The sequence below is a fragment of the Monodon monoceros genome, unplaced genomic scaffold (genome assembly GCF_005190385.1).
Source record: "Monodon monoceros isolate NGI ecotype Baffin Bay Population unplaced genomic scaffold, NGI_Narwhal_1 Super_Scaffold_16, whole genome shotgun sequence".
Taxonomy (NCBI): Eukaryota; Metazoa; Chordata; class Mammalia; order Artiodactyla; family Monodontidae; genus Monodon; species Monodon monoceros.
The window spans coordinates 94,451,052-94,465,097 of NW_021703772.1; the positions used below are offsets into that span (position 1 = coordinate 94,451,052).

At 45.5% G+C, this 14,046-nt stretch overlaps 1 protein-coding gene across 1 annotated transcript in view; it reads left to right on the forward strand.

Moving 5' to 3' along the window:
* TMEM163 (transmembrane protein 163) overlaps window positions 1-14,046 on the forward strand; it is a 249,288-nt gene that overhangs the window by 159,771 nt on the left and 75,471 nt on the right. Inside the window, exons 3-4 of the mRNA XM_029226055.1 lie at window positions 6,451-6,494; window positions 7,943-8,034. Coding sequence (XP_029081888.1) covers window positions 6,451-6,494; window positions 7,943-8,034 — 136 coding nt within the window. The remainder of the gene's footprint in view (window positions 1-6,450; window positions 6,495-7,942; window positions 8,035-14,046) is intronic.

Genomic DNA, 14,046 nt, shown 5'->3' on the forward strand with positions numbered 1-14,046 from the left:
TCCTTAGGACTTCTGTTGTATGTGTGCTTCTGGGAGTGTAGCTGTTATTACCCCCTTGACATGTCAATGAAGGTGGAGTGTAGGACACGCAAAAACCGCGGAGGCTGGAGGTCCCTTAGACGGGAAGTGACATTTTGCTTGTGTTCCTGGCCTGTCTAACCGCACCATGCTTCTAAGAACTCTTTGGGGCATTTGCAAGCTGCTCCTGTAGGTGATTTGGCCTCGGGAGATGGATTTCAGAAATGGAGACGTAATAAAGATGTGTATGGTAGTATGCGTTCCTCTTAGCCAGAAGCATTCATGAGCTCACAATGCCGCCTGCTCTCAGATGTTTGTCATAAATCTGATTTCTGCTGTGCTGATTTACATCTTTGACTACGTTGTTACAAGTCGGATAAATTTCCCCCCAAATAAAATGGATTTCTTTTTCTACCTTGAATGGTCATATATGATGGTTGTGGAAAACGTAGGAAATACAAAAAAGTAGAAAGGAAAGAAATCCACTCAAACAGCCCTCAAATATCCCAACCCACGAAAGATTAACCATTGTTATGATTTGAGGGATTTTTAAAAAGTTGTTTTCAATGCATTTTTGAAGTGTAGTTGTACTGTATCACACATATCGTCTTGTCTCTTGCCCTTTTCTACCTAAGTTTTTTGCTCAAACAGTAAGGAAATCTATGATCTCACGTAACTTCCCTCTTACTCCCTTTTGTCTGGGACAGAATGGCCTCATAGATGTCAGGTGTCCCACCTCAGGGCCTTTGCAATTGACTCCTCCCATTATCTGGAAGTTTCTTCCCCCAGATGATTGCCCTGCTCACTTCCCCACCTCCTCCAGACCTTTGCTCAAGTCTCACCTTCTCAGTGAAGCCTCTTCTGACCTCTCCATTCAGTTTGCACCTGTACCAGGCAGAACCCCTCCTGACCTAGACCCATCCTTTCCCGCGTCAGCCAGTCCTCGTGGCACCAAATACACCAGCTGTTGATTGTCAACACCATTATTCTATCTAGCAGGCTAATATCAACGTTAGCCAACAGCACTCCTGGTAAACATTTCTGAACAGCTACGTATAGCTTATTCTTTAAATGGACCGTTCTTTAATCATTACCCTACTGCTGGATATTTAAATTGCAACCAGTGTTTTGCTATTATAAATCATGCAAACCTACGGTGAAGCTTTTGTGTAGAAGGTGTTTGTCCATTTCTTAGGCATTAAAAGAGATTCTTGGAAAAGGAATGACTGGCTCAAGGTGTATTAAGACTCGTTTGGCTTCCAGTGATACAAACTCAACTCAGACTGGCTGAAAAATTATTGGAAATTATTGACCAATGTATTGATATTTGAAAAATATAGGGGTAGACTTCAGGTAGGGCTGATTCCAGAGGTTCAGTCCTTGTCACCAGGGCTTTGATTTGTGTCTGTCTTAATAACTGCTTTCCTCCATGTTGGCTTCGTCCTAAGGCAGCCTCCCCTCATTTAGGGCAGAATTGCTACTGGCAGCTCCTGTTTTCTTGCTGCCAGCTCTACTGTCGCCTCTTAGAAAGACATCCTCTTCCCAGTATTTTCAGCAGAAACTCAGGACTGGTTGTCACTGGCTTAAATTGAATTGTGCCATCTCTGAATCATTAACTCTGGCCTCGGGACAGGGATAGACTAGAGTGGGGGTCACAGTGCCGTCCCACTCAAACCCCATAGTCTGAGGGTAGGGGATATACTGTTTCCCAGAGGAGACTCAGTGCCCTTCTACCCGAATGGGGCATGGCTGCTGGGCAGGCCCCAAACTATAGATCTTCATTTGACTTAGGAACACCTTAAGAACTCTGTGTCTTAGTATATAAAAAGCAAGACACAAGACAGCAGGGAAAGTGAGAGGAGCCCAGTTGCTAAGCGTGCGTTTTTGGGTGTGCTAGGCCAGCCTAATCAGATGACAGCCTGCTTCCACTCTGAACACGGGGTCGGGGTCGGGGTCGGGGTGGGGGGATGAGAGGATGGAAGCCAAGGCCTCAGCTCCCTGGGGAGTGAGACTCACCGGCCTGTAGGCTGTACCACCTCCTTGAGTGCGTGGTTCAGTGATGAGTGTTAGAGACAAGTTTTGAATGTAAGGAGCAGAAACATTCCTGAAAATTTCCCTGATTTTCCCACTGCTACCAGTGGTATCTAGAGGAACCTGTAGGCTGCTGGTGGTGGTGGGGCGTGTAGCCGAAATTCGGCCTCTGTACACCGCTCCCGAATTGAATCTCGGAGACAGAGTTTCGGGTAAAGTAGAAAAGAATAGCTTGGGCCACAGCAGGCGAATGCCCTCAAAACTGTGTCCCCACTTGGAGGGGGCAGTGAAGAGTTTTATAGTAATGGTTGAAAGAGGGGGGCGTGATCAGCTCGTGGGCATTCTTCTGATTGGTTGGAGGTGAGGTAATTGGGAGTCAGCATGATCAACCCTCTGGTTCCAACCGGTCTGGGGTCTGCGTGCTTGGGGGCCACATACAGTTAACTTCTCCCACCTGCTGGGGGTCAGTATCTGCAAAACAGCTCAAAGATATTGTTCTGTGTATCCCTTGAGGGGGAACCAGGACCCTGCCCCAAGGCTGCACTACTGTTTCTTTTTTAAATTTTTTATTGAAGTAGAGTTGATGTACAGTGTTGTGTTATTTTCTGCTGTACAGCAAAATGACTCAGTTATACACATATATATATATATAGACATTCTTTTTTTAATATTCTTTTCCATTATGGTTTATCCTAGGAGACTGGATACAGTTCCCTGTGCTAGACAGTAGGACCTTGCTGTGTATCCATTCTGAATGTAACAGCTTGCATCTACCAACCCCAAAGTCCCCTTAGTGGGAGGCTGCACTATTGTTTCTTGGCTTCTCCTTCCTTGTCTCCGCCTCCCCTCCCTGCCCTGATTAGCAGCTGTTTGAACTTGCCCTTTGGAACTCAGGGAAGGTCATGGAGGCTGAATGAAGCCTGTTTCCTGCAAACAAGAAATGGGGGACACAGAAAGGCTTTTGTGCCCAGGAGCCCCACAGGGTCCTGCTGGGTTTCAGGTGCTCCATCCAGGAGCAGCTGTGGTGTGTGTTAAACAGCCTCACACTGCTTGCTGAGGGCCACAGAGATTTCATTATCTTCAGCTGGGCCTCTGCCTTGACCCAGAGCAGCCTTCCTAGGAGACCTCCACCCTTGCAATGGGATTGGACCTTGCCAGCTTGCAGCATAATGGTCTGAGGTCGAAATGGCCCTTTCTTCTCTGTTGTCCAGTGTTGAATCTAGCACCTGCCTTAAAGGCACCACTGCACTTTTGTTGGACCTTTGCTGGCTTCCCAGCTCCCCTCAGCCAAGTACTTGTGGGCTCCAGGGGCACCTGCCCTGTAATCTCTGCCTTGGTGTGGGTCATCTTGGCCCAGGATCTCTTCAAGTGGAACTCATTCTTAGCACAAGGGAAGTTGGAAACGCCCTCATGGAAACCCCACAGTTGGCTCTCTTTCTGTGGCAGTAGTGGCTTTCTAAACCAATCTGACCCTTTCCTTTGAGTCCCTTCTTATCCCAGAATTAGGATGTGTCATGTCAGGTTAGGGCCAAGGAAAATAAAGTCATTTACTCTTCAGAAATTCTTAAAAGTTGGGCTGACCTCTTCCATTTGGGTCCGGTGCTAACGACTATTTGCAGTTGTGTCTTTGCGAGAGCTGGGGAGTCGCTCCCAAAGGGAAGCTGCCAGAGCTGTGCCCAAGTGGAGGGCCCTTCAGCGCTCCCTTGATTCCCCATGCAATATTCAGCCTTTCCCCCTTTCCATCGCATCAAGGAAATTAGATGGAGCCAATTTAGAAGTAAATGAGACATGGGAACGCCTCCCGTGTCTTCAGGACTCTAGGTGAACCTGGGGCCCTCCTGCTCCAGTTTTCCTTGGTGTGTGTGGGATAGAACAATATGAAGATTCTACCTGTGCTCTCAGTTATTCATCCACTGGGCAGGCTCAAGTCGCACAAGCAGAATTTTCCAGTATAGTTCTGAGAGTACTTGGAATCTGTAGCCCACTCTACAAATGCCTGGTATTAACGAATAACTTGATTGAAACATTTTACAGTGATGGTTTACTGCTTGGAAAGCAGGAGGTCTTCTGTGAAGGCTAGTGGAGGGCTTTTCTAGCTGTGTTGTCCATTCCGTGCTGCCCAGTCCAGACAGTGCAGGTGGAGACAGGGGGGGCTCCCGCCCGGGCAGCTCTTCATCTGAGGTATATATTGAGCATCCGTGCAAGATGCTAGTAAGAGTTAATAAGGTTTCCATTACTGGTAAAGAAGTCACCCACAAAAAGCACACAACTAAGATATCCTAAAAACAGATTGTAAAGGAAACAAGCCAGATACTCATTTCATTTCATTTCTATGAAATTTTATTAAGCTTCATTCACAGTTATTGAGTGCTTACTGCGAGCCAGGATCAGCGTCTTACAGGGCACTTCAGACCTGGCAAGGGGTCTGCTGCCTTTTTCTTTTTTGCACATGCCAACCTGGCCGGGAGTTGAGTTCTTTGGGAAAGTCCAGTGCCCCTTTGCACCATCACACCCACGTTGCCCTTGAAAGCTGCAGTCGGTCACTGCACATGGCTGGCTTTGCCCTTCTCCCTGTGCCAGTAAGAGTGACAGCAGGAGTGACAGGAGCAGCTCACGTCTCAAACAAAGAAGGCCAGCAATGTAATGGGTTGCACTCACCTCACATAGCCCGAGGACCTGAATGTGGCTGAGTCTCTGGAAAGGCTGGGAAACTTCGAGAAGCTAGCGGTTCTCTCTTGCCCCAGTGCTGTGCTAACCCCTGTAATAGCTTGTCTCTCTGTGTAGCAAACAGCGTGGCCAACCCTAGCTCTGGTGTTTCAATTCCAACAGCATAAATTGACCGGCTAGGCTCTCTCTCTGTCTCAATTCTTTTTCTTCTTTTTTAAGTTTGAAACTTCATTAGAACACTTGCCAGTCTTGTGTTGCAATTATCTATAAAAGTCAAGCCAGTAGTTGGTTGCTTATAACATTCAAAAATCCATCAAGGGGCTTCCCTGGTGGCGCAGTGGTTGAGAGTCCGCCTGCCGATGCAGGGGACATGGGTTTGTGCCCCGGTCCGGGAAGATCCCACACGCCGCGGAGCAGCTGGGCCCGTGAGCCATGGCCGCTGAGCCTGCGCGTCCGGAGCCTGTGCTCCGCAAGGGGAGAGAGGCCCGCGTACCGCCAAAAAGAAAAAAAAAATCCATCAAACTGTTGCCAGGCAAAGAAGATAGGTACATTGACATACTAGATTAGTTCTACCAGGAACTTGGTCAGAATTGGGAGAAATAAGTTCTAGTATATTTATCAGCTACATCCTTTAGAACAATAAAATTCTTTCTATTTGTGCTACACAGAGGAATTCTTAATTCATAGAATATGAAATATGCTTGGGTTGCACTGGGTCAGATGACCCCCCCTCATGGCTGTGGGCAGGGGTCCAAAGCACAATATGGCCGCCCAGGGTCCATATGGATAAGACAGAGAGCAGCTCCCCGAGAAGGGACATGTGCTGCGTTGAGTGGGAGTCCAAAGGGGTATTGACCTCCATGCCCTGCATCCATGCCTCTCTTACTCGTTGAGGGAGTGCTTGTAACATCTGTGCCCAGAACGATCCACTTCAAAGCCTTGCTGACCCACTGGGTTGGGTTTCATTCTTTATTAGTGAGTGAACATATGCTTGTTTCATAGGGCTTTTGCGTGGAGACCTGCCTTATTAAGTCAAATTGAGAACTGTCTTTGAAGCTGGACATTGCTTTGGCTCAGAACAGATCACAGAATTAGACAAAAGCGCGACCCAATCAACTTGCCCCCCAAAAGGTCGACTGATTTTTGAATATGCATGAAATGTGTTTTAATTAGAACTGTAACACCTACTTGTAGACATCTCTTGTTTAAGGTATTCTGTTCTTTCTTTTTCTAGACAGTTTTCATGAGGTCCACACTGGATATTAAGCTCTGGTGGGCAAGAGATTTTATTCCAACCATGCCAGCAATGGTGTGTGCATGTAGCTACCACCACTAATTACCTTATTATGGGAACAGTTTGGAGGGTTACAGTTTCACTTTCAAAGTTTAATATGGTTCCCAGCTCTCTATTCCCAGTTGTTAAATTCTCAGAGCCTCAGCTGTCATTTGACTGACAACTGCTTGAGCATTTTCGTTCCGAAGCTGGCCCTTTGCTGCTTCAGGGCACACTGGGGAGAGAGGGTGTTGCAGGTGAAGTCTGGACGCTTTTCACATCGCTCTTGAATTTTTTAAATTCTCGGATTTGACAAGTACAGTTAATTTTTTATTTCCTTCTCTTAGAACCTTTCCATTGATGTGTAAAAGGCCATATCAAATATATGAATAGTCTCACAAATGAGAGAAAATATCTATGAGGTCTTAAAATATTCTGAATAATATTTTCTTTCTTTTTAGCTGTCTCCGTTATGAGGTACAGCGCCTCTGCTTTTGGGTTTGCAGTAAGTAACCTGAAATGTACTTTTATGAAGTTTTGCACGTTTTTCCTGAGCCTGCAAATCTCTTGCTGGGCTCTTAATTAAGAGGGTGGTTAGCAAATGAGAGAGAGCATGACAATCACACCTTTTATGGAAGTGGCTTCTACAAACAATTATAATTTAATAGAAGTACACTGCAGTGACACTGTCTAATTCTCAACAAGAGATCAGGGCCACCATGTTTTCTGCATCTGGTTGAGAAGGATGCTTATAGGGTTTTAGCCCTTCCCGCCAACCCCCCAAGGTTTTAGGTTTGAAACTGGGCACACATTGGAGTGAACCATTTGCTGATGTGGGCAGAGGTGTTGGGAGTTAAGATCGGGGCTGCTGGCACTAGGATGTCAGTCCGTAGCCAGACTTGGGATAACCAGGCTTCCCTGCCTGCTTCCTGATGGGTGTTGGTTAGAGAAAATGAGTCTCAGATGCTGAAAACTTGAGTGAAGTCTTCCCACATCCCTTTAAGAGAATGCTAGTGCTTGTAATTTTCCAGATGAAAAGTGCGGCGTGGTGACTCATGCAGAGAAAGCTCCTTGAAACAGCCCTCCTGCATAGCTTCAGGGCTTCCTGTACCTGAGGGTGTGTGTTCCTGTTCCCAAACCTACTTCTTCCCTTTGTTGTGGGGAGAAGTCGGGCTGGGAACAGGAACACACACCCTCAGTGTTTTGAGGGTTGCAGATTCTTTTCAGGATGTTTTGAAAGGTGTGGACTGTCTCTCCAGAAAAATGCCAAAATGCCACATACACGCACTCACACACTCCACACCACCCCCCTGCCCACCTCTCTCTCATACTCCTGTCTCTCTCCCCTCCTCTCTTACATTTCTCTCTCTTATGCATTCACTCGTTCATTTGAACAAAAGCATTGAATTTTGCACCCAATTTCACGGTGTTGGCAGACTTCCCGGAGCCCCTGGGTGACCCCACCCTCTGGACCCCTGGACCCCAGGTATTAATAGAACAGTCCCACTGAGAGCCAGAAACAGAGTCCTTGGCCTGAATCTTCTACTTGGGACGGGCAGGAAAATGCTGAAATTATCTTGCCTGCCCTGGGGAAGTCAATTTCACATGTGTCAGAACAGTGTCATCACCCTGCCCGCATCTCCAGAGGGCTGGGAGCCAGCGGCCCCGGGAGCAGAGCTTTGCACACCAGAGTGTGGTTTCTCAGGCCCCAGCAGCGAGGGACCAGGGGGAGCCGTGACCCTGGCACCAGGCAGGCGTGTTGGGTGCCCTGGCTCAGAATTCCCAGGATTCACCTTGAGGATGATGAATGACCAGCATTGTAACGATGTGAAGCCTGTTTGCTCTGAGGTCACTGGCTCAGATGTTCTGAGTCACGGAACGGTTACCTTGTGTCTTCGCAGTTGTGCCCTATTAACTCTGGGAAACCACTAATACCGTGTCTCCTTCTCCTAGTTTGATGCCATCCTTGACGTCCTGTCATCTGCGATCGTCCTGTGGCGTTACAGCAACGCGGCCGCTGTACACTCTGCCCATAGGGAATACATGTAAGTGGATTTTTGTCTTCTTCCAGACTGCAGAACCCTCGCAAATGAGGGGCACGTAATTAGGCTGTCAGCACAGCTTACCCTGTAGCTTTGGTCCCGGTGATGAGAATAATAAGTTCCCCAAATTGCCTTTGAGACTGGCTAGTATGATATCAGCTATATGATAGGCCCCTTCTGCGATGGTCAGAGAGATGGGATGTCCCTTTATAATTCTCCCTGTTCTATGCACTTGAGTCTGGAGTGAATATTTGTATGCTCATTTGCCTGTCCATCCATTCATCTATCCGTGGATCAATCCGAAACTGCACGACTCAGATTGGGACTTGGACCCCCAGGCCAGGACTCAAACCCCGTCAAACCCCAGTCTGGGACTTGAACCCACTGTCTTTTCATTGAAATCACACACCTGGTCTCAGGACTTACTGAAGCTCAAGTTCTTTATGTCTCGGCACAGAAAGAATTCAGTGAGAGACAAAGTGATAGGTATTTATTTAGAGAGAGACACATTCCACAGACAGAATGTGGTCCCTGACTTATGGGGTGGCTAGTTTCTATGGGCTGGGCAATTTCATAGACTAAAGAGTGGGAGGATTACTCCAACTATCTTGGAGAAGGGGCAGGGATTTCCACTAGTTTGGCCACCGCCCACTTTTTGACCTTTTATGGTGAGCCTCAGAACCGTCATGGCCCTGGTGGGTGTGTCTCTTAGCGTGCCTATGTATATAGCGAGTGTATAATAAGGCTCACAGTTTTCGTCATATCCTCAACGTCTGTGTCACTTTTTTTTTTTTTTTTTTTGGTACGCGGGCCTCTCACTGCTGAGGCCTCTCCCGCTGCGGAGCACAGGCTCCGGACGCGCAGGCCCAGCTGCCATGGCTCACGGGCCCAGCTGTTCCGCGGCATGTGGGATCTTCCCGGACCGGGGCACGAACCCGTGTTACCCTGCATTGGCAGGCGGACTCTCAACCACTGCGCCACCAGGGAAGCCCTGTGTCATTCTTTTAAAGGTTGTGCCCTGTCCCCTTCCCTCCTGTTTCAAATTCATCTACCAATCCACCCATCCTTCCATCCTCTCTCAATTTGTGTTACTGGAATCTTTGCTCCCTTGAATTTTTATGCTTTTTTTTTTCCTTTCTTTTTAAGTAAGATGAGTTCTCCGCTGTAATTTACAGAAGACATCTTGAAGGCATTCTAAATTATTCTACTTGTCTTCTCTCCCTCTCTGTATTAGAGGATATTGCTTGCCCCAGTCTCTACATCTTGTGGGTGATGATTTTGTGTTTGAGGTACTTGTGTTTGTGACCATAAAACATGTGTCTTTCCGTTTTCCATTTTTTTATTCTCTTAGTAATCCCCAGGTTCCAAAGTCAGATTTGTTGGCTTTGAATCTCAGCTCCACAACTTGTCAGCTCTGTGACCATGGGAAGCTATCCTAAACTGGTCTATGTCTTGTTTCCTTACCTGGAGAAAAGGGGAAATAACAGTACCTCCTCATAGGATTATTGTGACGTTTATGTGAGTGAGATAATCATCACATATACGATGTAATATAATATTAGGTTATATATATTAACTTAGAGCAGTGTTTGGCATGTAGTTCAGTAAGCCTTAGCTGCCATTGTTATTAATTATAAAGGGGGCTCCCCTGGGACTGAGCCATCACTGGTTATTAGAGCAGCAGCTTTACTCCACCTCTGCAGCGTTTGGACAGTTGAATACAAATGAGTAAATGCCCCGTGCTTTGTTGCGGTGCCCAGACAGAAGGTATTCTTGATGGGGGATGCTGTGTCACAATCAGACATACGAATGTTGAGTGTCAGGGGACTCAGATAGTAATATATCTGAGGTTGCATGTGCCAGATGGAAGGCTTGAAAGATGATGCCAAAACTGATTCGAGAATGAGAGCAACTTTTAGTTTAGTTGTTGGCTTTAGATAGAGCACAAAAGCTTCTTTTAAGTGTTAACTGTGTATTTTAATGTGCATTTGCTCTTGTAACAAATATAATTAAAGTATCAAATCTCTGATATCACAGATGATATTCTTTAGGATAAGGTTAATTTTTGAAAAAGTGAGTCAACTTATTGGTTGAAAAAATTAAGAAACAATAGTAGTAAACTGATTTTGTAAAATTTCAAATGACGGTATTATAATGGTAGAAGTTGAATCAACACTGGTCTAGGTGAAGGAGCAGTGAATGCATCTACCCAGGCTGTTGCTGGCTGGTATTTGAGGAATACAGTGAGAACAATCTGGAGAGTGCAGTACAGACATATACTCGACTTTCAAGAGTTGGTCCCTCTGCTCTCAGAAGAACACATATTCTTTGGATTTATAGTTGCGCTATCCAATATGGCAGGCACTAGGGGCTGGTCCTGAGAGGTGTTGTAACTGTAAAATACACACCAGATTCCAAAGACATAGTAAGAATAATAGAGCATAAACGTTTTATTAATAATTTAAAAACAATATTGATTACATGTTTAAGAATATTTTGGATGTATTGGGTTAAATAAACTATTACAATTAATTTTACTTCCTTCTGTTTACATTTTTAATATGGCTTTTAGAAATTTAAAATGACATATGGGGCTTATATTATATTTCTATTGGGCCTTGCCCTCAGAAGAGAAAGCTCTTCCCTCTGCCTTCTCTTATTTTGGAGTTAATAACCCAGAATTTGATTTGCAATTCTAGGAGGAATTGAATTCAGTGTTTCTCAATTTCTCCCTTCTAATTTGCTTTTTTAATCTGATTTCCTTTACGCTAAAATGAATCTCTTACATATTAGTCACAAAGCCACAAATTATTGTGGCTTTTCTATTGTGTTGGGATCTCTGTGAGCATTTGCCAGGTGGCCTGGAGTTTTTCCAACATTAAGGTTGATGACAAGAAATGTCATTGGTTTCACTGTTTTTAATGATCCCCAAACAAGTACCCTTAAAAAATGTGTATCTTTATTAATACCCATAAGGCAGAAACTCACAGATTTGCTTTGATAATTCCCAGATGGTTGTTCAACATGATGATACTCATGGATTCATTTGGAGATTCCTAATGTAGGGATTAAAATAACACTCAATCCCCTGTATCGCTGGCTTAGTTTAAAGTTTTAATCTCTGGCTCATCTCATGTCAATTAAAAATTCGTGAAGTCACCGCCAGCTGAGACACTGATGTTTGCATATGAATGAGCGTGAATGAATTATGAGGGGCATAGCCAGAAGAGCCTTTGGTTTTCAGTTAGTTGCTGGAGAACAAGATTTGAGAGAATGGGGAAATACCCAACTAGTTCTTAGTTAACGCTTCTAATTTTCCCTCCGCAGCCTTGCTGCCTGATGACAGTGGGTGTGACGGGTGTTTGATGCTCAGAGGGAGAGAGCATGCATGCCTTCACCACCATCACAGAGCAGAGCTCTAATAAGCTTTGCTTTGTTTCACACTTTTTTATTGTGCCAAAAAACATCCTATTTACCATCTTAAATATTTTAAGTTTATAGTTCAGTAGTGTTAAGCGTATTCAAGTTGCTGTGGGTCGTCAAATTCACAGAGACAGAAGGTGGAACACTTCGGTATTTTTAAACAATGTAAAGACATATTTGACTAGAGGATGGCAATAAGAATTGATTATAAACCTAAGCTTCCTCATTTTCCACAGAGCAACTAAACAATAAATACATTTCAAGAAATAGATGACAATACCTCATGCAAAATTCCAAAGTCATGTAGTCACTTAGATTAACCCAAACTGTTTGTAAATTAAAAGACAACAGCAAAAGGTCACAAAAAGCCTATTTCTTTCATAGCATCATGGCTGATTCTTTTTTTCTTTTTCTTTTTTTTTTTTTGCGGTCCGCGGGCCTCCCACTGTTGTGGCCCCTCCCATTGCGGAGCACAGGCTCCGGACGCGCAGGCTCAGCGGCCGTGGCTCACGGGCCCAGCCGCTCCGCGGCCCGTGGGATCTTCCCAGACTGGAGCACGAACCAGTGTCCCCTGCATCGGCTGGCAGACTCTCAACCACTGCGCCACCAGGGAAGCCCCTATGGCTGATTCTTTAAGCAGATAAACAAAGTACTTTAAAGAATGGTCAAAACTTGGCCTGAACTGTCTTCCGGTAATTATTAATACCACTATTTATAGTTTTGTTGTCCAAGGACAAGAGCTCTATGGGATCGATCACCTTCTGCTGTTACTGGAACAGATCTCCAGGAATTTTTCATCTTGCAGATTGAGACTCTATACTCATTAAACAACTCCCTATTACCCCTCCTCTAGCCCTTGGTAGCAACCACTCTACCTTCTGTCTCTATGAATTGGACGTCCCTAGGTCCCTCATATAGATGGAATCATACGGTATGTGCCCTTTTGTGCCTGGCTTGTTTCATTTAGCGTAGTGTCTTCAAGGTTCATCCATGTTGTAGCATGTGTCAAAATTTCCTTCCTTTTTAAGACTGAGTAATATTCTGTTATATGTGTAGACCACGTTCTGTGATTCCATTCATCTATTGATAGACATTTGGGTTGTTTTCATGTCAGCCATTGTGAATAATGGTGCTTTGAATATGGATGTACACAATCTATCTTCATGACCCTGCTTTCAGTTCTTTTGGAAATACACCCAGCAGTGGGATTGGTGGGTCATGTGGTAGGACTATTTCTTCCTTCCTTTCTCCCTCCCTCCCTCCCTCCCTCCCTCCCTCCCTCCCTTCCTCCCTCCCTCCCTCCCTTCCTCCCTTCCTCCCTTCCTCCCTTCCTCCCTTCCTTCCTTCCTTCCTTCCTTCCTTCCTTCCTTCCCTCCCTAGTTCCCTAGTTCCCTAGTTCCCTAGTTCCCTAGTTCCCTAGTTCCCTGAGCAGGGATCGAACCCACCTCCCCTGCAGTGGAAGCGTGGAACCTTAATCACTGGACGGCCAGGGAAGTCCCAGGACGAGATTTAATGTTTCGAGGAATCTCCATACTTTTCTCCATAGCATTTGCTTCATTTTGTAATTCCACCAGCTAGTTATCTATTTTGAAAAGCTCCAAATTTACATCATCTTCCTGTGGTAGGAAAGATGTATGTGGGGAAGGTGGACCGTTGGACTTACAGGCGGTAACGGTTTTCAACAGGTGACTGTTTTAGAAGGAGAGGCAAGGGAGTCATTTGTTTGTAAGGGAAGGATTCTAAGAATACACTAGGATATCCAGCTGGGTGAGGGCTGGGAGGACCACAGCAAGGTTAGTGAACAGTCACCGTTGGATTAGAACTCCTGCTTTGCTTGGCAGTTGTTGGTGTGGGGCACTAACTTGACAGTGGGATGCTAAGAACCAGGGTTTCACAGGTGGTTCATTTATTGGTGTGGATTTAGGGTGGGAGTGGGTGGCTGAGATAGGGTGAGGACAAAAAGTCAGGGCCAGGTGTGAGCCCAGGCGTTTGGGGGCAAGGGAGCAGGGAGACACAGAGGAGTCCGGTTATAAGGGTGCAGTGGTTGTCCTGGCGATAGTGGATTGCTGTGAGGCCACGCAAAAGAATGAAGCACGCTTTGTACACTTATATTGTGATCTCCGAGGTTCATTAAGTGAGGAAAGCCTGGAGCCAAATCGTATTTAGTCTTTTCTCTTTGTGGATGCAAACCTCTTTTGTTAAAACCACACGCTGTTTGGACATATGAAAAAAAATCTCCGCAAGCATACAAAGGAGACCAGCAGCAGGGTCGCCTCTGGGAGGGGGACTGGGGACAGAGAAAGAGGGGAGGCACTTTACATCCTTTAGACCAGAGCTGTGCATTGAACTCTCTGTGATAATGGACACGTTCTCTCTACTGTCCAATACGGTAGCTATTAGCCACACGTGGCCCCTGAGCCCTCAACATGTGGCTAGGATGACCAAGGATCTGGATTTTTAACTTTATTTAATTTTAATTAATTTAAATTTATATAGTCACACGTGTGGCTAGTCGCTACCACATTGGACAAAGCCTCTTGAGCTGCTTTGATCATTTTTACTCTATTTTTTCAAAACAAAGTTGTTAATAAA